Source organism: Acanthisitta chloris, unplaced genomic scaffold (assembly GCF_000695815.1).
Source record: "Acanthisitta chloris isolate BGI_N310 unplaced genomic scaffold, ASM69581v1 scaffold24437, whole genome shotgun sequence".
Classification (NCBI taxonomy): Eukaryota; Metazoa; Chordata; class Aves; order Passeriformes; family Acanthisittidae; genus Acanthisitta; species Acanthisitta chloris.
In genome coordinates, this window is record NW_008682376.1 from 4,821 (window position 1) to 28,892 (window position 24,072).

A 24,072-nucleotide genomic window follows, 5' to 3' on the forward strand; every position below is an offset into this window, starting at 1 on the left:
GAGGGTCCACAAGGACTCTCCTCTGGATAAAGCAATGAGATTGACTCCAGCTCTAACAGAGTCCTGTTCTCTGGGGGCTTCATGCTACAGGTCGGGACATTGGAACAGCTTTGTTAATACTGCAGGGAATTTTTTTAAAGGGGTAGGGAGGATCAGCCATCCTTTTGGAGCAAGTAGAGCCCCTTCCTGGCAAAGGCAGCCACAGAAAACATCTACAAGTCTTGAAGTGTAACATTAGGAGAAAAGGCATGACCTTTGGAGAGCTCTGGGACAGCCCTGCAGCCTGCCCCATCTGCTTCTCCCAGATAAATCATGGGAAACGTGGGTTTGAGAGGTGTAGAATATCTGCCTCCTGTGGAGACACCGGCAGTGTAGATGGTATAGATAGAAATGTGTAGAGTTTTGGTGAAAGTCCAAAAGTATTTGGATGAGACAAGGCAAAATACCAACTCTTGGTATGGGATTCAAGTGCTGCATCCCAGAGCAGCCCGAGGTGTGTGAGGAGAGAATGGTTCTGCTCCTCAGTGTGTCCCTGCATCCCACTACAATGTCCCCTCTGTGCCAACACCCTGGGTATGCTGTAGGGACCCCAGAGAGTGGAGAGTGACACACGGGAAAGAGGGATAGAGTTGTGGCCGCTGCCTGTAATTCTGAGCACTGCTGGAGCTGTTGGGGTCCAGATCTCATCTCCACCAGGAGCTGGGTGATGTCTGTGCTGGTCAGAGGCACTGGTAACAGAGGTCAGCCTCACTCAGGCTCTGCTCCAGCTCCAGAAAACAGAGCTTTGCCCAGTTCAGAGTCACTTTGGGAATGGTGGCCTCAATCAGCATCTGCAGACTGGCACAGCAGAGCTTGGTGCTGCGTGACACCAAGGGGCAGAGCATCCCAATGGGCTCTGCTGTCACATGGAGACCAGTGTGCATTCCCAGAGGGAAACCAGCTGAGCTGCCCTCAGCACAGTGCTGGTGGCACAGTTCTGGAGTAACCACAGTCCCAGGAGAGGCACTGGGATGCGGATGAAAGGAACCACTTTATTTTCTGGTAAACAACTGTGGCTTTGTCATCTCTGCTTTTATCAAGCCAAAATGACTTTGTTTATTCACCAGCACCGCTGGCTGCTGTCAGCCCCTCTGGGAATAGCACCAGTGGGTACTGGCTGCTGCAGCATCACCGGTGGAAGAGGAGACCCAAATATCCCATCTGGATTTGCTGCTGTTGGTGGAAGGAGTAATTTTTTCACAGAAGACACCCCAGATTTCTTGACAGACACCACGTCCTGACAGTGCTGTTTCGAAGCAATGTTTGGGGTGTTCTTGCCTCTGGGGTGATCCAGAGCCTGGTGGTGCTCAGACCTGGCCTTCGATGGGCTTCAGCAAGGGATTGGGTGTTGTTGGCTTGAGGCTCTTGTGGGGGACTCTGTGGGTGCACATCTTAGGGTGGACATTGGTGGGAGAGGTCCTGGTGCAAGGGCAGGAGGTGCAGCCTGACTTGTGTTAGCTGGAGTTCAGCAAAGTCAGACAAATCCCTGTCTCCTGGCAGGGATGTGCTGCTGTGGGAGGTAGGGATGGCATGCTGGGGGGATCCCACCGTGCCCAGAGGGTTTGCTGGAGGGAACCTGCAGTGCCCAGGGGAGGTTTGCCAGATCACTTTCTGCACAGATGGCCGGTCTTAAATTTTGATCTTTATCTAAAATTGTTCTAAAAAGGACTGGGGGAGGGAAAGGAATTAATCTTCATACCAAAACAGCTTAAAGTCAACCCAAAATCTGTAAAGCCCTGCAGTTTAAGCCCCTTCAAAAGCAAAACACAACAGAGCAGCAGCAAAGCCCTGCTGGTTTGGCCAGGCTGTACCAAACAGTGTGGGTTTGGAGCTGTTGGTGCCTGTGTCCCTCGGTTTCCCTTCCAGCCCAGTCACAGCTGAGGAGAGGAGCAGCCCGACCAGGGAGACCCCTTTGCACCTTCTCCCAGGGAGCAGACGTCCCTCTGAAGCAGCAGTGGTGAGCAGGGAGGAGCAGGCACTGGTATAAATAATCCTCCCCATCCTCGAGCTGTCCAGCTTATCTCCTGCCCAGAGGCCACTTATCATCTCCTGGCTGCTGCTGTCCCACTGCCAAGCTGGAAAGGGCTCTGGAGGGTGGTGCTTCTCTCCCTCCCAGGGCTGAGGCAAGAGGGGAGATGAGGGAGAGGTGTTCGTCAGCCCCAGGGCTCTGGGCAAACTCGGAGCTTTCTCAGCTCGCATGGCAAAGCCAATGCCAACATTGTCCCACAGCCCAGTTCTGCCTAGCTCACAGGCTTGTCCCCAGGGCTTCAGGACAAAAGAGTGGGAGGACTAGGGCTTGGACAGGAGTGCAGTGCTCAGAATGGGGAGAGGAAAGGGATTGAAGATGAGGGGGACAAGGATGGTTGAGCTGTAGCCCATGTGTTTGGCTTCCATCCCCCAGAAAAGTCTCCTCAGCACATCAGGATGAGTTGTTGCCCCCTGTAACACACCCCTCCATGCTCTGAGAGCTCACTGGGCTGTTTGTTTCACACAGACCGTCCCCAGGCAGCAGGGCTTTGGGAAGGGATGTTTTTTTACATTTCACCTCTTCCAGGTTAAAATTGTTCCTGTGTGAGAATTCCTTGGTGTTGGCCATGGCCTGGGACCTCAGACATGTGGGTGCTGGCAGTGCTGCAGCAGGGCTGTGCTTGCCTGTCCCCGTTTTCTATTGCATCCCTCACCTGTATGGCATGGGGTCCCCCCAGGACCTCCCTCTATGCACCAGGAACCCTTTCCCACCCCTGGTAACCACGTTCCTTCCTCTCCACGTCCCCAGTAACAGCAGTGCTGAATCCCTGGACCGACTGTACCCCACAGTAGGCTCCACCAAGCCCCCTCGAAAGAGAACTACCAGCCAGTGCAAGTCTGAGCCCCCACTGCTGAGGACCAGCAAGAGGACCATCTACACAGCGGGACGGCCACCATGGTACAACGAGCACGGGACACAGTCCAAGGAGGCCTTCGTCATAGGTAGGCCACTCTACACTGCCCAGGCAGCGTTGGTGCCACCTGCCCTGTAGCTCCCTAGGAGAACCTGGGGAGATTCCTGCCCCACCACCTCCTTGGAAACTGGGGCTGGCTGAAGCTTGGACAGGAGCAGGGAGAGTCCCTGTGGTTAGTCCAGTGTTGACTGGGTGAGCTGAACCTGAGCATGCAGAGGGGGTGATGGATTATAGCAGACCACAGGTTTTGCATGTTGTTCCCTCAACTCCTGTTGCCTGGGCTGTCACGAGTTCCCAGGGATTTAGTCGGGGCTGGTTCCCTTGCCAGCTCTCCCCATGTTACACAACCATCTAGTGAAGGGTTTCTCAGGTTTTGCTGAGCACTTTGCTGGCAGTTCCAATACATGTCATTTGATGTTTTCAAGGATAATGTCTTGGGGTGCCTGCGATCTCCCTCTTTGGAGGTTCCTGCAGATTACTGCAACAGTGCAGGATCTGAGCTCCAGCCTGTAGTGGGAAAAGCTGTGCCTGGAGTTGGTGACTTCATCTTTTTCCTGGCAGGCCTGGGTGGAGGCAGTGCTTCTGGGAAGACCACAGTGGCCACTATGATCATTGAGGCTCTTGATGTCCCATGGGTGGTTCTGCTGTCCATGGACTCATTCTACAAGGTAAGGCTGTGCATTGCCCTGGCCAGGCTCCTCAGGCTGCCATGGTCCTTGGCACTGTCACAAGTTGCCCAGAGAAGCTGGCTGCCCAATTTCTAGAAGTGCTCAAGGGCAGGTTGGATGAGACTTGGAGCAACCTGGTCTAGTGGAAAGTGTCCCTGCCCATGGCAGGGGGTTGGAACAAGATGATCTTTAAGGTCCCTTCCAACCCAAACCATTCTGTAAGTCTGTGGTAACCCCTGGTGGGGAAACATGAGGTGGATTTAGTGACAGCCATGGGGTTTCCTCTTCCAATAGCTCTTTTAAGAGCTGACTGGGTATGACAGGGAGGAGGGAACTGCATGGCCACATGCCCTAAGCTCTTCTCTGTGGCAGGTGCTGACCAAGCAGCAGCAAGAGCAGGCAGCCAGCAATGACTTCAACTTTGACCACCCCGACGCCTTCGACTTTGACCTCATCATTGCCACCCTGAAGAAGCTGAAGCAAGGCAAGAGTGTCAAGATCCCCATCTACGACTTCACCACCCACAGCCGGAAGAAGGAATGGGTATGGGGCACTGAGGAGGGTGGGCTAAGGTTGAGGACAGACAAGGCAGGGGAGGGGTGAGCTGACTGGACCCCTCCAGCCTCTGGTTTTTGAGGACAGATTTGCTCTATTGCCCTCTGCTCTATGCCTGGCTCAGGGCACATTTTTTCAGTGAGCTATCACAGTCACTAGCAACCCAGAGAGGTTCCCTGGGACAGGGCATCTCAGAACAGATGTTCTGTGCCTAACCATGTCCGTTTTGACTCCACAGAAAACCCTGTACGGTGCCAATGTGATTATCTTTGAAGGCATCATGGCATTTGCAGACAAGGAGCTCCTGAAGGTGAGGAAGGGTTTTGAAGCGGATTAGGGGGGAGGTGGTGGGAGGATAAATTTTCCTGAGGATCAGCAGCAGGGAGGTGACTTTATAATCCAGGTTACGCTAGCTTCTACTGCACTTCACTGTGCAAGAAATAGGCTTTGACTCTGCAGTGGCAGGGGAAGAGCCCCTGGCAGACATCAAGCATTCCAGCAAATACCTCAGTCTTAGCCATTCGTGCCCAGGAATTAAGAGCTGAGTGGTGACCTGGTTCCTGGCAGTGCTGGTGCATAAATACAACTAGAAATATCCCACCTCCACACTGCATGCTGCAGCTTGCATAGCCGGAGGCAAAGTCTGCTAAGCTTCTACTACACAAAGCCTAATGTTCCTAGCATGGACTCACCCAGCACTCCTTGGGAATGATTTGGATACGTCATAGAATCACAGAGTGGTTTGGGTTGGAAGGAACCTTAAAGACCATCCAGTTCCATAACCCCCTGTCATGGGCAGGGACACCTTCCGCTAAACCAGGTTGTTCCAAGCCCCATCCAACCTGGCCTTGAGCACTTCCAGGGATGGGGCTGTCACAGCATCTCTAGGCAACCTGTACCAGTGCCTCACCACCCTCACAGGGAAGAATTTCTTCCCAATATCCAATCTAACTCTGCCCTCTGTCACTTTTAAGCCATTCCTCCTTGTCCTGTCACTCCATGCCCTTGTCCAAAGTCCCTCTCCAAGCTCTCTTTTAGGCACTGGAAGAGCCTCCAAGGTATCCCCAGAACCTTCTCGTCTCCAGGCTGAACACCCCAGCTCTCTCATCTCCATAGCAGAGGTGTGCTCCAGCCATCTGAACATCTTTGCAGCCCTGACAAATGCTACAGTGGGCAGTGAGCCATGCACAGACTTAGCCAAGCTCCATCTAGAAAGTTTTCTCCCCTGCCAAGCGAGCGCTTGGGTTGCTCTTTCCTGGAGCAAGGATGACCTCCAGTGGACAGCTGGGTGAATCCCCCAGGAGTCTCCTCAGCGTCACAGCTCCTGCCTCTTGCAATTAAGTGCAGAGTCATGAGCTGCCCTGCTGTGCTTGGCTCCTTTCCAGCGTTAATTCCCTGCCCGTGGGAGGGGCTTGGAATGAGCTGATCTTTAAGTACCCTTCCAACCCAAACCGTCCTAGGATTCTATGATTAAGAAGCCAGTGCTCCTGGGTCCAGCCTGTAGCTCTGTGGCATGGATAGTAATTCCTCGTCTCCTCCTCTCATCTGAATAACATCCAGCCTAGATGTTGGAGCTGGTTAGCAGTGGGGGCAGTTTGGAGCAGGGCAGGTCTCAGGGGGTATGAGAGTAAGGGGCAGACTGCAACACAGGACTCACTGCAGCACCAGCCAGGTTCCAGTTCAGGGGCTGCAGAAGAAAAGGCTCCCCAGGCTCGAGCAGGGAGGAGCCAGGCACTGTTACACGGGTGCTGTGCTGGCACAGGGCTCAGCCCTGGCTGGGCCTGTGGGGGAAGGTGTGCTGAGTCACACACCTGACCTGGTGGGCTTTGTTCCCTTCCCTCTCATTTCAGCTCCTTGATCTGAAGATATTTGTGGACACAGACTCAGACATCCGCTTGGTGCGTCGCCTGCGCAGGGACATCAGCGAGCGCGGCCGTGACATCGAGGGTGTCATCAAGCAGTACAACAAGTTTGTCAAACCTGCCTTTGACCAGTACATCCAGCCCACCATGAGGTTGGCTGACATTGTCGTCCCCCGAGGTACCTGCCCAGGGCTGTCCTGAGTGGCATCTGTGAGGCCCTGACCCTCAGAGACCCCATCCCTCTGCCCTCAGCTCTGCTGGGCAGTCCCCTGGCAAGGACAGAGTGACTGTCCCATGCCAAAGCATAGGTCCCTCCATCGAGGCTTCTCCAAACTGGCTAAAAGCATCTCCAAACTGGCTAAAAGCAAGTTCCATAAGGAAAGTCTGTGCTTTTTCCTCAGCCAGTCTCCTGCCCTACCAGCTCCTGCAGCACAGTGATGTAAGAGCTGGAGGTGACTTGTAGATATCCAATAACAGATTATTGAATAAGGATTTAATAAAAGCAGGCATGTATCCTGCTTGGCTAGGAAAAGGCTGTTTCAGGTAGCAGGGGTGTGGTGTGGTTTAGAACACAGTGGGGAATTTGGGTAGAAACGTGGAAGAAAACTGTGGTCCTGACCAGTGTGACTCTTCTTTCCCTGGTAATAAGTGACAGGACAAGAGCAAACAGCCTCAAGTGGCACCAGAGTGGATATCAGGGAAAATGTCTTCACCAAAAGGGCTGTCAAGCCCTGCCACAGGCTGCACAGGGAGTGGGAGTCACCATCCCGGGAGGGATTTAAAAGACAGGTAGTGGCACTTGTGGACATGGTTAAGTGGTGAGCTTGGCAGTGCTGGAGGAACAGTCAGACTTGATGATCTCAGAGGGCTCTTTCAACATGAGCAGTTCTGTGATTCTTCTGGTTCACTCCAGGGAGTGGAAACACTGTGGCCATTGACCTGATTGTTCAGCACGTCCACAGTCAGCTGGAAGAGGTAAGAGCTGCCCAGTCTCTGGATGGTGATGGGGGGGTCAGATTTGCCTGGCAGCAGTGGCGTTGCAGGGAGCCATGCTCCGGGTGCCCAGGTGGGAATGGCCTGGCTTCCCCTTGTGCTCCAGGTGTGGGAGTCCCTGTGAACTCCTCTCATCCCTTTCCCTGACTCCAGCAAAGGAGACTGTCTTGTCCCTGTGCTCTGGTTAGTCATGGTTCCTCTGCAAGCTGCGGTCCAGCAGCAGCCTCCTTCCCTCCCTGGGAGAGCAAGTCATCAAGGGACAAACCAACCATCCTCCTATGATCCTAGAGACCTGTCCCCCTGCCTGCAGCCCTCCTGGGGCCAGCATCACCCAAACCCTGCTCTGCTTTGGCTCTCAGGCTTCTCCTCTCCACCCCCCGTGCAGACATTCCTGCACAGTCTTTCCAGTCAGGAGCCCACTTCCACTTCTGTGCTGGGTGCTCCTGGGTTCCAAAACCCAAAGTCTTGTCACGTTTGAACCTTGATCCAGGCCCATGCTCCATCATTTCCCTACCACTGGCTTTAACAAGTCTTCTCCTGTGTGTCCTGGACTGGTCCTGACCCGTGGTTTGGGACCCTGCAATCAACTGATGCCATTCTGCATTGCTGTCTGCAAGCAGCACAGCCCCATGGTTGTAGTTTTGATGATGTTTCAGTTGTGGAGCTGCTCAGAGTGATGTCCTGGGCGGTAGAAGGAGTGTGATGGATGCACCGGAAAAGAAAGGGCTCAACTCCTGAAGGTCTTTTGGTGCTCCCAGGTGGCAAGAGCTGTGCAGCTCTGGGATAGGAGCTGGCACACCACAGCATCCTGCCTCCCATGCCTGCTCAGGAGGGACTGCTCTTGGGCAAAGGTGTCTTGGCAGGTTCTCTCTCCCAGAGCACCCAACTGCTTAGATTCCCACCACTAGCTCTGGCAGGTCAGGAAGGTGGTTTCTAAACCCTTGGTCACAGGAGGAAGGATCAGAGCCCTGGCATCAGTGCTAGTGACAGGCTGAGGGCACCCAGCCACGGGGCACAGTCCAGGAGAGGGGAATGGCTGTTTCCCCCAGCCCCAGATCCAGGCAGGGAATATCGTGGCAAACCCAGCAGCTCCCCAGCAGCCAGTCGAGGGGTTGGCTTGGGGGGGTTTTCACTGAACTGGGGAGGGGAAAGAAGGGGAAAAGGCTACATATGAATACAGGAAAATATTCCTATTTTTCCTTTTTTTTTTGTCTTGAAACGACCCTGGTGTTGACAATGCTTAATACCGGTTGCATTGTGTCTTTGTGTTGCTGCCGCAGCGTGAACTCAGTGTCAGGTAAGAGCCCTCACTCTGTCCTGTCTGTGCAGCTGAGGCATTTCCAATGCCAGGCACTGCTTGGCCTCACCCTGACCTGCAGCAGGACTGACAGCTCACGTAGCACCTCATCATGCTCAGAGGTGACAAAAGGCCACCTTGACCTTGGCTTTGGGGCAGCAGGGACAGGGCTGCTCCCCAGGGATGTACTGCCAGCTTCAGTGCAGACCCCTGGAGCTGGGGCAGGACCAGGTTTTTAGCTGGGGGATCCTCAGTCTCTGCAGGAGGGGAGGCTTTGTGTCCTGGGATTCTCTAGTATTTCTCTTTGTTCTCTTAGGTGAACACATTTCAGAGCCACTCTCCATCCCTGATGATCAAAGATCATTAAGCATCAATTATTAGATTAGCCAAAGTATCTTAAAAATGAAAAAAAAAGGGTGGAGAGTGACTTCTTACATGGGCAGATAGTGGTAGGAGAAGAGGGGACAGTTTTAAACTAAAGGAGGAGAGATTTAGATTGGGTATTAGGAAGGAATTCTTCCCTGTGAGGGTGGTGAGGCACTGGCAGAGCCTGTCCAGAGGTGTTGTGTCTGCCCCATCCCTAGAAGTGTTCAAGGCCAGGTGGGACAGGGCTTGGAGCAACCTGGTCTGGTAGAAGGTGTCCCTGCCCATGATGGGGTTGGAACAAGATGAGCTTTAAGGTCCCTTCAAACCCAAACCATTCCATGATCCTGAGGGTGGTGGAAGCCCTGGACCCCTTGGCACACACAGGGATCTCCCTGGTGGCACCCAAAGGAGCCTAACAGTTTCTTGTGGCCAAGGGTACCTGCTTTCCCACAGCACCCAGAGGCTGCATAGCCACTGCTGGGGGACTGAGGAAATCCTGCTGCCCAAATACAGTAGGATTTCTAATTCCTTGATGTGTTCAGGTGGATGCTATAACATATACACTGATGTACTTAGCCTCTTCAGCATGTGGCTCCAGATGGGACTTTGGCTCTTGTGCTTCCATTAAGCAGCCAGCTAGGCTTCCAGGTATTTCTGTAGGAAGCAGAGGGGATGCATTACTGCAAATGGGTTTCCATTTAGCTCTCCATCATTGCATGGAGACACTCAATCAGTAACCCTAAAATTTACATTTGGCATACAATGAGCTTTTAAAATACCTGACCTGAACAGGGAAGAGGCTCTGCTTTATTTATTTCTGCTGAAGCCAGTCATTTCCCAGACTAGGCAAGTGGATGTTTAATTTTATTTCCCTTTGCTTGGTTAACACCCTGGGGCCTGACATTTCCATACAGACACGTAAGCTTCCCTCTGTGTCTGGAGGTCCAGGTGGGAAAGTGCTCTTTAGTATGGAGGGAAATCTGTTGCTTTAAAACATGGCAGGAATAACATTAGAGAGACTAATGTGTGTGTATATGTATATATGTGTGTGTATGTATATACACACATATAAAATTAGATGTAAACACATATGAAATGTATATAGACACACACATAACATTTCCTTCCTTTTCAGTGATTTTCCTCTTTAATCAAAGGGGCACTCAATGTAGGTGATCTTTTTCTGCACCTTAAAGATCAGGTATTTAATATGTCCATAAAGTATTAGTAGCTTCATGATAGCAGATTTGGTGAGGTAACTCTAACCTCCAGAAACACCTCTGTGATCACCACAGCCACAGGCAGTTTTATGTTCTGTGTAAGGCTCGTGGTTTCCATTTATGCCTTTGCCAGAAAATCTGGAAAAAATTTCCTTCAAAAGCCCAAATCTGTTGGCACTGCTGGAGCCCCAGTGCTTTCCTGCTGCTGTGGTTTCCCCCAACCCCTCTGCAGCTCTGCAGGAGGAGTGAGGTGGATGGAGAGACACGTCGAGTGAGCCTGGCAAATATGAGCTTTTCATTGCAAACAATTCCCCATCCTCTTGTCTGGAATGGCTTCATCTAAATGTCACAGTTGTTGTTCTGATGTCACTGCTGTTTGGCAGCAGTGAGGATGCAGGGAGGGCATTGTGCTGGTAGGAGAAAACCTGGATGCTCAGATCTGGCCCCAGCCCGAGGTGCCTCTGGGGTCCATGTGCTCCAGGGCTGCCTCTTCCTGATCCAGGGACTGGATGGGATGGGCAGGGAGTGCCTCTCCCTGATCAAATGGATACATACTGGGGAATTTAAAGGATGTCATGCATTCCCTGAACCTGCAAGCCTTGTTTTCCTCCTGTAACTGATGAGTGCTCAGGAGCACCATTGCCTTCCCCATTATTCCCTCAGATCACAGGTCAGATCCTGGCTGTTGGGATACTTCTTGTCCGGCTTCTCCCATGTTTAACTGTGCATGTGCTGGTGATGGGCATGCCTGTTGCATCCATGCCCAGGTGGGTATGGAGCCAGAGCAGCCAGGCACAGTGCTCCCAGCCCAGCCTGTTCTCCATCCCTCCTGCCACGCTCCCGGAGCCAGAACTCTTTCCAGCTGATTCCCCTCACCAATCAATATTCCCCACCCCCAAGGTCCCGATCAGCTTGGCGTGCCCTTTGCCAATTGTGTCTTTAAATATCAACCCGTGGCGCACTTTAATAGCCCTTGTTTGAAATGTCAGCCCTGAAAGGCAGCCGTGTACGTGTTTGAAATGCCTTGACTGCATCAGCTCCTTTGTAGCTGGATGTCTCTTGTCTGCTTCCTGCTCGATAGCATGTTCCACAAAGAGCCAAGGATGCTTCCTGAAGCCTTCCTGGGAAATGGTCACCCCTTTCTCTCTCTCTTTCTTTCTTCTTCTGTCCGGGTTTTTTTTCCCCTTTTAAAGCTTTTGTTCTCAGTGGGAAAAAAATAAGTTTCCAAAATAAGACGTTTTCTTGACGTGTTCATGGCTGTCTGTCTGGATGTTCCATCACAGTGTTGCCTGGCAGGGAGGGACAGGAGACACTGCATTCCCTCCTCCCCTCCCAGGATGGGCAGGGGCTGATGCAGCAGTGGTGGGGTGGCTGCCAAAGGGGTTGAGCTCTTCTCTCAGCCTGCAGCTCCTCTCCAGGCATGGTGAGCCCTGGGCAGGTCCTGGTGAGCCCAGGGAACAGTGGTGTTCAGTTCAGAACCAGGTTTCTTTCCTTGTTCCAAATGCTCTTGGCTTTCCAGGCTCTCCAAGGCTGGAGCAGATGATCTCTCCAGCATGCAGGAGAGGGGCACCCCTGGGAACCCACAAGCAGTTTGCCTGGGAGCAGGGCAGGTTGGTTGAGAGTGTTTGGCCATGAGTTCCTGCACTTGCTCTGGGGTTGCTGCAGAGCCCTGGGTGAGGGCTGGGTGTGAGCTCTGGAAGTGTTCAAGGCCAGGCAGGATTGGGGATTGGAGCATCCTGGTCTAGTGGGAGGTGTCTCTGCCCATGGCAGGGTGAGTGGAATGAGATGAGGTTTAAGATCCCTTCCTGCCCAAACCATTTGATGATTCTATGGTTCTATGTTCTTCTGGGCTCCAAGAGCCACTACTGCAGTGTGGTACTCCCTGGGACAGTGTCCCTGCCATGGCTCTGGGCAGTGATGCCAGGAATGGAGCCAGTGCCATGGAGACCAGGACTTGTTCACCAGGAGAGGAGTACTGGGTCTGCACAGCAATGACCTGGACACCAGGCAGGTCCAAGAGCCAGCAATCAATTAGGGTTTTTTACCCCCTTTGACTAATGACAGTGCTTTCTCCTCTGTTTCATGTCATGTTTGTCCCTCTCCCCTTAAACTCTCGTGTCTCCTGTCTTGTCTCCCTTGAACATCCCTCCCACCGGGTGACCAGAGGAAGCTGCGCTGGGATATGTGAGGAGACAAATGCTTATGGCAGTGTTTTGGTTGTGACACTAACGGCGGGGAGTGGGCGAGGGCTGTGCAGGGTGAGCTGCCTCACTAACCCGGGCCAGGGGTCTTGGGGCAAACAGCTCATGGGGTCCCACTTTTCTGGGGCTGTGTGGACCAAACAGGGGTGGAGGCACTTGAGAGAGCAGCTTTATCCCAAAAAACAGGACCTGTTTCCCTAGAAAGCACCATGGGGACCCCCACAGCACTGAGTGGCTTCCAAGCAGGGTGGCATCCAGACCTCCCTGTCCCTGCACTGCGTGGGTGTCGCAGGAAGGTGCAGAAAGCTCAGTGACAGAACACTGACAGCATTTCCTGGGGGCCTGTTGACAGCTCAGAGTGCCGGGGAGGTGTTCCCACTGCTCACGGAGGTTGGAGCACTCACTGGTATCTGTGGCAGGGAGCAGGAGTCAGGTCACACCAGGGCAGGAGAGGGACTGCCCACCCCACTGGCGTGGTGGGATTCTATGACATGGACCTGGCAGTGATGGAGGGAGGAGATATCTGTGGCAAGTTCAATCCTGTGCCCCTGAGTGGACTGTGAAGGCGGGAGAAGACCTTAATATCTCCTCTGGTTTGGGCAACAGCAGTTTGTCAGCAGGGCAGACCCAGCTGGGACCGTGAGCAGGTGTGTTTGTGTTGGGGGTCCCATCTCTGCCCCTCCTAAAGCAGGCAAGCAGACAGCCCCCATGCAGGCACCAGCATCTGTCTGAAGCAGGGCTCATGCAGGAGGGGTTTAGGCAGGGCTGTGCCCCCAGGGTGTGTCCCCAGGCCAGGTCTGGCAGGAGGAGGGAAGGGGGGGGACTGCAGGGTGGGTGCTGTGGGTGCTGCCAGCAGCACAGCCCTGGCATGGGAGCATCTCCCAGGGCAGCTAACCCGTGGGGCAGTGACTAACAGAGTGAGCTCGCTTCACTGACAGCAGGTCCAGGGCCTTGAGGGCTGCTTGTCCCAAACAGGTGGTTGGGTCTGCGGGCAGTGGGTGAGCCCATGGTGGGACCACAACCCATCCATGCTCTCTGCATGGCCACCAGCTGTCCTGGCTCTCTGGAGTGTTCCCTGCGTGGGGGCTCTTGGCTGCTACACAGGACTGGAGCTGGCAAAAGCAAGAAGGAGCCCTTAAGTACCCACAGGCCTTGGGAATGTCTCATTTGGTGTTGATCAGCCAAGACCAGGCGATGGCTATGTGGATGGAGGCCTCAAGTCGCCTAGCTCTGCCCTCCTCCATGCCTCCATCTTCTCTTTCTCTCTGCTTGTGTGCCTCTGTGTGCCATTAATCCAGGTTTCTGCTTGATTTGAAGTCTTAATCATGCAGTGCTTTCGTTTGCTTTCTTCTCTGCCTCCCCAGCATCTCTGTGACTGGGATGCAGCCGTTGGCACGTGTGTGATCTGATGTGTGGCTTTCGGACCCCAGCCCTCCTCCCAGACAAAATTGTTTGTCCATCCTGCCCAGCCTTGTGGAAGCCAAATGTGACCTTCCTCTCATTACTGCCGCTCTCACAGGGAGAGGTGACTAATGGGGCTCCATTGTGCACTTCCCCATGAATGGTATTCCCTTGATCCAAGAATAGCTCCCAGCCCTATTCGTTATGTGGAATGAGTCACACAGAGACAGTCCTGTCCAGCCGTAAAGTCTTGAAGCTGTTCCCAATTTGGAATGGGCCTGGTGCTCTCTGAAATGGTCACGTTCCAGCCATGTGCCAGCACCACCAGCCTGGCTGCCTGTCCCATTCCTGGGGACATCTGGCACTTGTAGGATAGGTACAACCACTACAGCCCCTCCTCACCCCCTGAGTCCAGGATCCATCACCAGATAACACTGTGGCACAGGAAAAGGGTTTGGTTTTATTTTCCACTTTCTTCCCAACCTGTGGAAACCAAGATGGGCCAACCACCTTCAGAGAAGCTGTGGCTGCCCCATCCCTGGAAGTGTTCAAGGCCAGGTTGGACAGGGCTTGGAGCAATCTAGTCTAGTGAAAGGTCTCCATGCCTATGGCATGGGGTTGGAACAAGATGCCTTTAAAGTCCCTCCCAACCCAAACAAGTCTATGAGTCCTGGGTCAGTTGCCCAGCCGGAAGGGCAGGTCCTTGGGCTGTGAGGTCCCCCTAACTCCACTGACCCCTGTTTGTGTCAGCAGGTCCCTTTGCCTTGGTGAGGGACTGGTCAGGGCTGGCCACTCGCTCGGCTCAGCTGGATGGCCTTGGTGTGTTTGCAGTGTGAGATGACATCTGGGAGGATGGCTCCGGCCGTGTGCTGTGCTCCAGCCTTTGGGCAGCCTTCCCCAGACCTTCTGACCCTGTGTTTGGTTTTCAGGGCCGCCCTGGCCTCTGCCCACCAGTGCCACCCCCTTCCTCAGACCCTCAGTGTGCTGAAGAGCACCCCTCAGGTGAGGGGCATGCACACCATCATCAGGTAAAGACATAGCTCCTGGGGTGGGCTGGGGCTGCTGCTGGGGTGGGCTCGGCTGGCTTTGGGCTCCCCAGTCCCACTTCTGCCTGTCCTCATGGCTTGGGGACACAGGACAGGGCAGACAGTGGTGGCCCCTGCATAGAGGAGCTGTGCAGTTAGTGCTCAGTGATCTTGCCAACAATTTTTCTGCTTTTTACCGTAAAATGAACACCACAGTTCCAGATTCAGGTGATGCAAATAAGACACGGAGAGCCAGAGAGGGGCAGGGGCTGACTGACCTCTGTCAGCATCTCTCAAGGCACAGTTTGGTCCACTGCTGACACTTCTTTTTCTTCCCCTCTAGAAACAAGGAGACCAGCAGAGACGAGTTCATTTTCTACTCCAAGAGGCTGATGCGATTGCTGATTGAGCATGCACTCTCCCTGCTCCCGTTCCAGGTGGGTTCAGGGCTGTAGATGCTGGGTTTCCTCCTGATTCCTCACCCAAAACAGCCAGGGAGCTGTGACAGTCCTGGCACTGCTCCTCCAACATTCCCCATGGATCAGCTCTTTCCCCCAGATCAAAAAGCACCAGGGCTCCCCAAGGCTGTGGAGCAATGATGTGGCCCTGTGTGTCAGCTCTTTGTTCAGGCTGGTCCAGAGGTCCATGGCTGGCTGACCCTGGTGCCAGAGCTCCTCTGAGAGCCATGTCAGAGCCACTGGTAACAATTCTCCTGTGTTTTTTGCAGAGTTGCACAGTCCAGACCCCTCAAGGACACGACTACGAAGGGAGGACGTACAGTGGGAAGCAAGTAAGTGGAAGCAAAAGCATTATTGAGACCTGCCCTGTGGGTGTGCACTGTGGGTGCAGGGGAGGACACCCCTGGCTGCCATCAGGCCTGGCTTTGGTGCCTGCTGAGGTCAGTACAACACCCTGTACCATCGGGACAGGCAGGTTGGTGGCCAGGGGTGCCATCAGCAATGTCACTGTGCCAGTCATGTCCTCCCACTGAGCGAGACAGCCTGGGCTGGGAGTGGCACGGCCCTCTTGGAAGGGATGTGCCTTGGGGTTACTCATTAGAGTTCCCCAATGCCACGTGGAGTGGTGGCAGCTCCTGTGACCACCCTGGCTGTGCTGCAGATCACGGGGGTGTCCATCCTGCGAGCGGGTGAGACCATGGAGCCAGCGCTGCGCGCGGTGTGCAAGGACGTCCGCATCGGCACCATCCTCATCCAGACCAACTGCAACACGGGCGAGCCCGAGGTAAGGCCTGGGGCTGCCAGGGACACCTCCTGCTGTTAACCTGCATGCAGGGGGTGGCTCAGGTGTTTCCTGAGAGCTCTTCAGTGATCCAGGAGTGTGTCTTGGCAGGGGTTGAGTGCTTTGAAAGCTGCTCAAGTGAGCTTTGCCAGTGGGTTGGTGCACTCAGGGCCTGGTTTGCTGCCCGAGTGTTTACATTGGCTCCAAGCTGACAGCCCAGGGATAGAGATGCATGGAAGATCCTTCAAGAGAAGGGTTTGGCTTGCTCTGTTCACCTGCAGCCTCTAAGCTGGTGTCTCTTCCCCTGCCCAGCTCCACTATCTGCGGCTGCCGAAGGACATCAGCGAAGACCACGTCATCCTGATGGACTGCACGGTCTCCACGGGCGCCGCAGCCATGATGGCAGTGCGAGTGCTGCTGGTACGGAGTGTCGGGCGGGTGGTTGGCACCTGAGTGACCTGCAAAGCACCAGCTGCAGCCCTGCTGAGGGGTGTGCCTGGAACTGGCTCCTCCATAGGAAGGAGAGTGTCCGGGGGCACAGCACAGGCTGTGGTGACTCCGACATCGAGCTGTCCCTATACCTTTCCCATAGGATCATGATGTCCCAGAGGACAAGATCTTCCTCCTCTCCCTGCTTATGGCAGAGATGGGTGTCCACTCGGTTGCCTATGCGTTCCCCCGGGTGAAGATCATCACCACAGCTGTGGACAAGAAGGTGAATGACCTTTTCCGGATAATCCCTGGCATTGGTGAGTATCTGGGTAGGAATGTCTTGTGGCAGGGGGATTTTTGGTGCTTCTGGTGGGGAGAGGAGGTAAAGCCCTGGTTGGCAGCAGCAGCCTAGGTCTGGCCTTAATTTACCCAGGGACCCACTGCCCCTTCTGGGTCGGGCTGCCGTGTGGGTGGATTGACATGCTGGCTCTGAGAGCTGCTGGGCAACCATCTCTTGTCAGCAACAGGAGCCATTCCACCTGCCATGAGCCTCCTCCAGCCCCAGACGGAGAATCCGGGCTGGGACAGCTGGAGCAGACCTGTCCCACCTCCTTCCCTAAGCTGCCATCTTCAACAAGTTCACCCAAAACAAGCTCACCATGTTCTCCTGTCCTCACCTCTTCTGTGCCAGGAAACACCCTTCCACCGGGTGCTAAAACAGCCTCCAGGCTGCTCCAGTTTCGCTGCCACTCGCGTTTCCGTGCTGTTCAAGCTGCCAGATATACCTGCTTTTATCCCCTGCCTGCTGGGATGAGGACAGGCAGGAGAATGGGTCCTAGTGCTGCACCCTGACTCTCTCTCTCTCCTCACAGGGAATTTCGGTGACCGGTACTTTGGGACGGATGCTCCTCCTGACTGGAGTGATGATGAGGATGCTCTTAGCACTTAGCTGGATGTGGAGGTGCCACTGGCACCAGGCACCTTCAGCACTGCACCTTAACCCCTCTTCCAGTCCAGTGCAGATTTCTCCTCCCTCTCACCAAGCATAGATATTTTTTTCAAATCTTACATTGGAGATCTAGGGCATATTTTTTCAAAGAAACATAAATCCTAGTTTGACTTTATGGACAGTTGTGTGTCCCAGCATAGAGCGGAGTTAATTTATTTTAATTTAAATATTTGCCTATATAACTTATTGGAGATATTTTATAAAGGACAATAATAAATTTTTTCGCTGGTTTTCTTGAATGGAGCCATTTTTTGTCACTTCCCATGGCTGCCCAGAAGGATTCATGACCCTTTGGGGCTACTGTCCTGGGAGGGAGATGCTGTGAGCAGTTGTGGGAGGTTGAGAATACCAAGTGAAGTCTTGGTACCAAAGGAGAGACAGTTCCTCATGTCTGCAAGGAAACTGAAGCTATTTGAGAGTGTCCAAAGGAGGGACACAAGGACTGACTAGCTGAGGTCAAGTGGCTTGTTCAGCCTGGGGAAGAGGAGATTGAGGTGACACTTCAAAACTTCCTTACAAGTGGAAGTGAAGGGACAGGCACTGATCTCTGCTCTCCAGTGAGTCGTGACAGGATCCGAGGGAATGGCATGAAGCTGTGCCTGGAGAAGTTAAGGCTGGACGTTAGAAAAAGGTTCCTAACCCAGAGACTGGAACAGGCTCCCCAGGGAAGTGGTCATGGCACCAGAGCTCAGGAAGCATTTGGACAATGCTCTCAGGCACATTGTGGAATTGTTGGGCTTATCTTGTGCAGGGCTAGGAGTTAGTCTCAATCCCTGTGGGTCCCTTCCAACTAAGGAGAGTCTATGATTCTATGAAGTTCAGTGCAGACCACGTCATGCTTCTGCTGAAGAAGCACCAAGTCCCTGTTTGAGTTCAGTGGCCGAAGTGAAACAGAGCTCACCTCAACCCCAGCTCTTGCTGAATCATATCTGCTTGAGACGTTGTGAGGAGCAGGTCCCATATCGGTCCCAGGATGCTGTGAGCAGAGCAGAGTGATCCCAGCAGAAGGGGAACTGGCCAACCCCTCAAAGCATGTTGAGCCAGAGGAGGCTGTGAGCCCTGGGCTGGACATGAAGCATTTCCCTTTCCTGCAGGATTCAAAGTACCCGTGCAACATCTCCGTGCTGGAGATAAATGTGCCAAGAGGAGCAAACTTCTTTATTATCTGGGCATCCCTGGCCTGGAGCTGACTCCTGAGGGGTCAGGCAAGGCATGCAGGGGCTGCTGGCAGCACAGGGCTGCGAGGGGGATGCTCTGCTAGGTCCTTCCTAAAATAGAGTCACCTGGTGATCACTCAGTGTGGGCTCGGGTGTGATGAGCCCGAAATAACTACCACTGCTTTGCAGCACATTGTGTAAAGTCTCAACAAGATTTAAAAGAAAACACACACCCAAGTTCTGCCAGCACTTGGTGGAAGAAGGAGCCCTCGGCTGAAAGCCACACTCAGAGCCAGCACTGACACTTGATTAGTGGCTGCTAAAAATAGTTCTTTGCGTAGGTGGAAGGAGAGCTCATGAGCACAGACACATGAGGACAGGCAGACACAGGGGGTTTCAGCTTGGGCATCAGGTGAGCAGCAGTGGGACAAGGGACAGCAGCAGAACTGGGTCTGTGGAGGAGCATATCCACACCCAGAGTCCTTCCTCTGGCCACAGCAACCAGCGCGGGAACTCGGTGCTGGAGGAGACCATTGGCTTCTTTCTAGACTGTGCTCAACTGCATGACAAATACCATTGTCAACCTTCATGCATAACACTCCAGCAGACCTTGTTTGAGCAGTGCCATGGGCCTCCTTGAGGGAAATGAGAGCATGTGTGGGGCTAGAGCTGGGTCTGTCCCCAGGGTCCACTGTCGGGGTGAAGGTTACAGAATTCCAGAATGGTTTGGGTTGGAAGGAACCTTAAAGCTCATCTCATCCCACCCCCTGCCATGGGCAGGGACCCCTTCCACCAGACCAGTCTGCTCTCTACCCCCAGGCAACAAGCAACAAGACTAGAGGAAACAGTTAGGACAGGAGAGGTTTAGAACAAATATTAGGGAAAACTCCTTCACCTAAATGATTTCAGGCATTGGAACAGGCTCTACCGAGGCACTGGTGCAGTCACCATTTCTCCTTAAGAGATCTCTATATTGCATCAGAAGATCTGCAGAGATCCATTTCCCTCAGAAGAGCCACATTTTAACTCAGATCTGCACTTCCCCCAGCAGATCCCCATTTTTCCTCAGCACATCCCCAACAAACCCAGTTTTTCCCCCATCCAGCCATATCTCACCTCAACAAACCATCCCTGTGCCTCCCCCAGGGGGGCTGCTCCTGCCACTCGCTAACGTGGTGTCTTCCTTCCCCTCCTGCCCTGCATCTGCTTGAAGCAGCCACGGCTGATCCATCAGAAAACGCTTTAGCTGGTGACTTACACTCCACGTTGCTGCCAACATCACCCTCACCCCCATGTCGTGGCACCATCTTGGATCCCTCACCCCACCATGGCCTCGCTCCGGCATCTCACCTTGTTCCTGACCCTCACCCTGCCCTTATCAGAGCTACCACACTGAATTCATTTTGTTTGTGACAAACCGCTGGCAGCAAACGCCACGTCGGAAACACTGTGTGGGTGGCTCCCTCCCTCCACCCGTGTCTCGCTGCCCCACGGCCCAGGGCAGCATGTTCCACGGCCATGGTGGTGAACCAGAACAAAAAAATGCGCTTTTTTTTTTTTTGCCGAGATAGCGATCTATGACTTTCTGGGCAGTCCTGGCCACAAGGCTGAGTCAGAGCAGGGTGGGGGATGCAGCTGGTCTCTTCAGCAGCTCAAGCCACCCTGCCAGTCACACCATGTTCTGAAGTGGAAAAAAGGGCAAAAGCGGGTTTTTTGAGCATGGATGAGCCCAGAGCTCCCCAAACCCTGACCAGGACAGGCAGATATTCCTCCACCTTCCACCTGCTGTTCACCAGCCCAGGCAGGACCATGTGGCACAAAGGAACATGATAAAGGGACATAATGCAGGGACATCATGGTCACCCCTACCACTGCTGTCTCCATAACTTGGAGACACCAGAGAAAGAGGCTGAAAAAGGAAAAAAACTCCCTTTTTTTCTTTGCAAAACACACTTTAATCTGTCCCGTTAAAGCAGCCAAAAAAACCCACCAGAACCCAAAAGTATTTGATATATTGCTATCGCACAGTGCCCACGGGCTCAGCTGCAGCCCCTGTCACCACTGGGGTCTCTACTCTTGGCTATGCTTGGCTTCTTGCCCAGCACCTGGAGTGACCCAAACCCTCACTGATCTGACCCTTAGCAGAGCCTCTTGAGCACCATCCCCTCATCACTAAAAATAGACCCGAGCGGTTAAAGAAGAAACAGAAGGGAAAAAAAACCAACAGTAAAAAAAGGCGAACAATGTCTGCTTGACCATCAAAGATCAACCACAGTCATTTCGAGGCAGGAACACCTGACAGAAGGACTTTCGGGTTGTGTTTTCTCTTTCTGCAGCAGATGGGCTCGGTTTCCTCTGCAAGAGATGAAATCTCTCCTTGCCCGAGGTAACAGCACGAGGAGCTGCCCTGCTTGTGATCTTGGTGGGGCTGGAAAGGAGCCCAGGGATCAATGGCACAGAAGAAATAAATGACTCATTTTCCATTTGAATTTGTTACCTGCTTGTTTCCTATTTGTACAGAAAAAGGCAGAACTTGTGGGCTGAAACCTGCTCACAACACTCATCTGAGAACAGCAATTCATCGCTGGAGTGGGCTGTGCTGTCAAGGCCATCCCCTCTTGGCCTGGGTCTGGGTGATCAGCATGATGCGACTTTCTGGGCCAGACATCTCCAGCCCACAGTTCTGCAGAGCACAGTCTTGGCCAACTGTTAAAAAACCCCTGAATTTCCATATATTATAAATGAGATTTGTTGTGAAGAATGTCTGACGGCATCACACACTGCTCTGCCAGCACAGGCAGGTTTGCAGAAGTCAGCAATGGAAAATGGGGCATTTTGGAGCTGTTGTATGAGGACTGTCATGCACAGCAAACAGCTGAAACATCCGACACGTCGTGCACGAACGTGTTTACCTGGTGCCACTGGAAACTTCTTCACCAGCACCTTAGTTGAATTCATGCTATTTGCTGCTTGCAGCAATCCTTGGCCAGGCTCACTCACCATAGAGGCATTTATAAAAATCAAAGACTTTTAAAAGATTTTATTTGACCTCAGTGCGTTTGGACAAGGTCATGGAGTGACAGGACAAATGAGAATAGCTCTAAACTTGGCAAGGGCAGGGTTAGATTGGATATTGGGAAGCAATTCTTCCCTGTGAGGGTGGTGAGAACAGTTACAGGTTACCCAGAGAAGCTGTGACTGTCCTATCCCTGGAAGTGTTCCAGACCAGACTGGAGGGGGCTTGGACCAACCTGGGCTAGTGGAAGGTGTCTCTGCCCATGGTAATGAATTTTCAGTTTATGTTTGTTGAATCATTGAATCTCAGAATGGTTTGGGTTCGAAGGTATCTTAAAGCTCATCTCATTCCAACTCCCTGCTATGGGATGTGCCTCTGGACTGAGGCACTACTCCAGATATCTCTGGATTCTTTGATAGCATCTGTATTTTATGGCAGACAGTTTTCCACCTTTCCCTCTGCCCTCCTCAGTTCTACAGCCAAAATGACTTTTCTGCACACATCAAGGATAAATGAAAGAGCAAAATATATCACCCCCCTCTGGATCTGCTCTCTTGAAGCCATAAGATACAGAGTTTCTCTCCTCTCCGGGTCTGGCCTCACTGGAGGATCTGCTGGCTGAGCTGGAGTGGATTTAGGGCAGAGGGGTATGAAGACACCCCCACAGTCCCCAGTCAGGGCAGATGGAGCTTTGTATTGTGGCTCCATTCAGAGAGGCAGCACTTAAGAAACGTGTTTTTTGTTGGGTGGGGTGGGAAGGAGGGTCTTCTTATCGAACTGAGGAGCAGGACCTCTCCACCTCCTTGGGGACAGGGAGGGGGAGCCCAGAGCAGCTGGACCGGTCACTGGAGGATGGTCTGCAGCTCCCACAGTCAGGACATCCCTGCTCACCTCCCTCTCCATCTAACAGCACTTTCTCATTTTCAGAGTTGAGAGAACCACTGAAACAGAAAGTCATGTTGGGGTTTCATTTTTTTGCCTGCCTTGTCTCTGCGTGTCCAGCGTGTAATGGAAATTTTAGCACAGCCGCTCGATGAGCAAACAGGAAGCCAGCAGAGAGCGTGGCAGCTCGCTGTGGCCCAGCTCGGCTCAGCAGGGTGACAGGGAAGGCCATAAAAGCCAGCATGGGGTGGCAGGAGGGAAGAGAGAGGCCCGGAGGGTCTGGGCTGGCAGCAGAGCAGGGCAGCTGGGCCCAGGAGCACAGGTAAGGCAGGCACTGCCCTGCACCTTCTTTTTCTCTCTTCTACAAGTGACCTCTGATTACTTACCTGAGTATTTTCCGCTGTTCTGCTTGGGGCCAAGCATTCTGCCACTGCTTTATTCTCTGTCACAAACTTACTAAAATTTCACCTTGCTCAGAGAAACTAATTCTATTTGGCTTTTTCCCTTCTTTTTCATCCTTGCAAGCCCATAATACAAACCCTCAAAGTCACCCAGTTTTCCAGTGGAGGTATTGAAGAAGGTAAAACTGGGCTATGGATCCACAATCCCCTTAGCTCCTGCCAGGAAGATTTTTAGTTTTTTCCCTTTGTTCCCAGGAAAATCCAAAGTTGCTCCACTGAATATTCTTGACGGCATGTGGTGTACCCAGAGCTGCACCTGGCTCAGGCCCCACTGCACACTTGGAAGTGTGTTAGGACCCAAAAGGAGCAAGAAATCCAGAAAGGGGCTGGAAATAGATCACAGATTCCTTGCACTGTGCTTTTTCTGACAGCTTTCCAGGCTGGCTCACGTCTTGCATGGAGCTTGTCAGTGCCGAATTGGGAAAACCCTTCCCAATTATTTCGTACTTAGTTCTCTCATTTTGACTGATGTGCTTTAACTGTTCATTTTTCTGTACATCTCCCTGGAAGGAGGTCACAGGCAGGTGGGGGTCGATCTCTTCTCCTCAGTAACAAGTGACAGGATGAAAGGAAACAGTCTCAAATTGCACCTGGGAAGGTTTAGGCTGTCTATTAGGGAAAAATTCTTAACCAAAAGACTTGTTCAGCATTGGCACAGGCCACAGGAGGCAGTGATGGGGTCACCATCCCTGGAGGGATTTTAAGAAAGTGTGGATGTGGCACTTGGGGGCACGGGTTAGTGGTGGCCTTGGCATTGATGAGGGAGTGCTTGGACTCCATGATCTTAGAGGGGTTCCATGGGAATGTGCAGGGCAATGTGAGGTGGATTGGGTAGGTCCCACAGATAACCCCACCATAAACACAGAGCCAGGGAGTTGCTTCTCTGCTGTCTCCTCCAAATTCCTCAGAGGCTGAGAGGTCTGGACAAGCACACGGTGTGTGGCACAAGGCACATGGCACGGGGCTCGGCGGCTGCCCCAGCGAGGGGCACCTCGTGGACTGTCTAACCTGAGAATGGTGAAACATCAGGGTCAATCTCAGGTTCGTCAGCCCATGAGATGCTTTCTCCAGAGCGGGATGGGCAGCACCAGCCCCCACTGGCTCCTTTCACCCAGCACGTGGGGACACACAGCAGGGAGCACTGGAGGAGCTCCTCTACCCTGCCACGGCCGTTTGTGAGGACGGGGAAGGACCAGGGTGGGCATCAGCCCCCAAGGAGCAAAGAGAGGAAAGTGGCTGGCAAATCCCACCCGTTCCTCAGGAGAAGCTGCTGGAAGCTTGGCCACACGTTCTCACCAAAGCTGTCA

At 53.2% G+C, this 24,072-nt stretch overlaps 1 protein-coding gene across 1 annotated transcript in view; it reads left to right on the forward strand.

The window, feature by feature from the left end:
* The window catches only part of UCKL1 (uridine-cytidine kinase 1-like 1), an 18,336-nt gene extending 848 nt beyond the window's left edge, over positions 1-17,488 (forward strand). The window contains exons 2-15 of the mRNA XM_009078515.1: positions 2,816-3,009; positions 3,543-3,649; positions 4,022-4,192; positions 4,443-4,514; positions 6,055-6,244; positions 6,980-7,041; positions 8,340-8,356; positions 14,474-14,572; positions 14,913-15,006; positions 15,297-15,359; positions 15,689-15,811; positions 16,121-16,228; positions 16,401-16,557; positions 17,113-17,488. Coding sequence (XP_009076763.1) covers positions 2,816-3,009; positions 3,543-3,649; positions 4,022-4,192; positions 4,443-4,514; positions 6,055-6,244; positions 6,980-7,041; positions 8,340-8,356; positions 14,474-14,572; positions 14,913-15,006; positions 15,297-15,359; positions 15,689-15,811; positions 16,121-16,228; positions 16,401-16,557; positions 17,113-17,189 — 1,534 coding nt within the window. The 3' untranslated portion in view covers positions 17,190-17,488. The remainder of the gene's footprint in view (positions 1-2,815; positions 3,010-3,542; positions 3,650-4,021; positions 4,193-4,442; positions 4,515-6,054; positions 6,245-6,979; positions 7,042-8,339; positions 8,357-14,473; positions 14,573-14,912; positions 15,007-15,296; positions 15,360-15,688; positions 15,812-16,120; positions 16,229-16,400; positions 16,558-17,112) is intronic.
* The last annotated feature ends 6,584 nt before the right edge of the window (positions 17,489-24,072 follow it).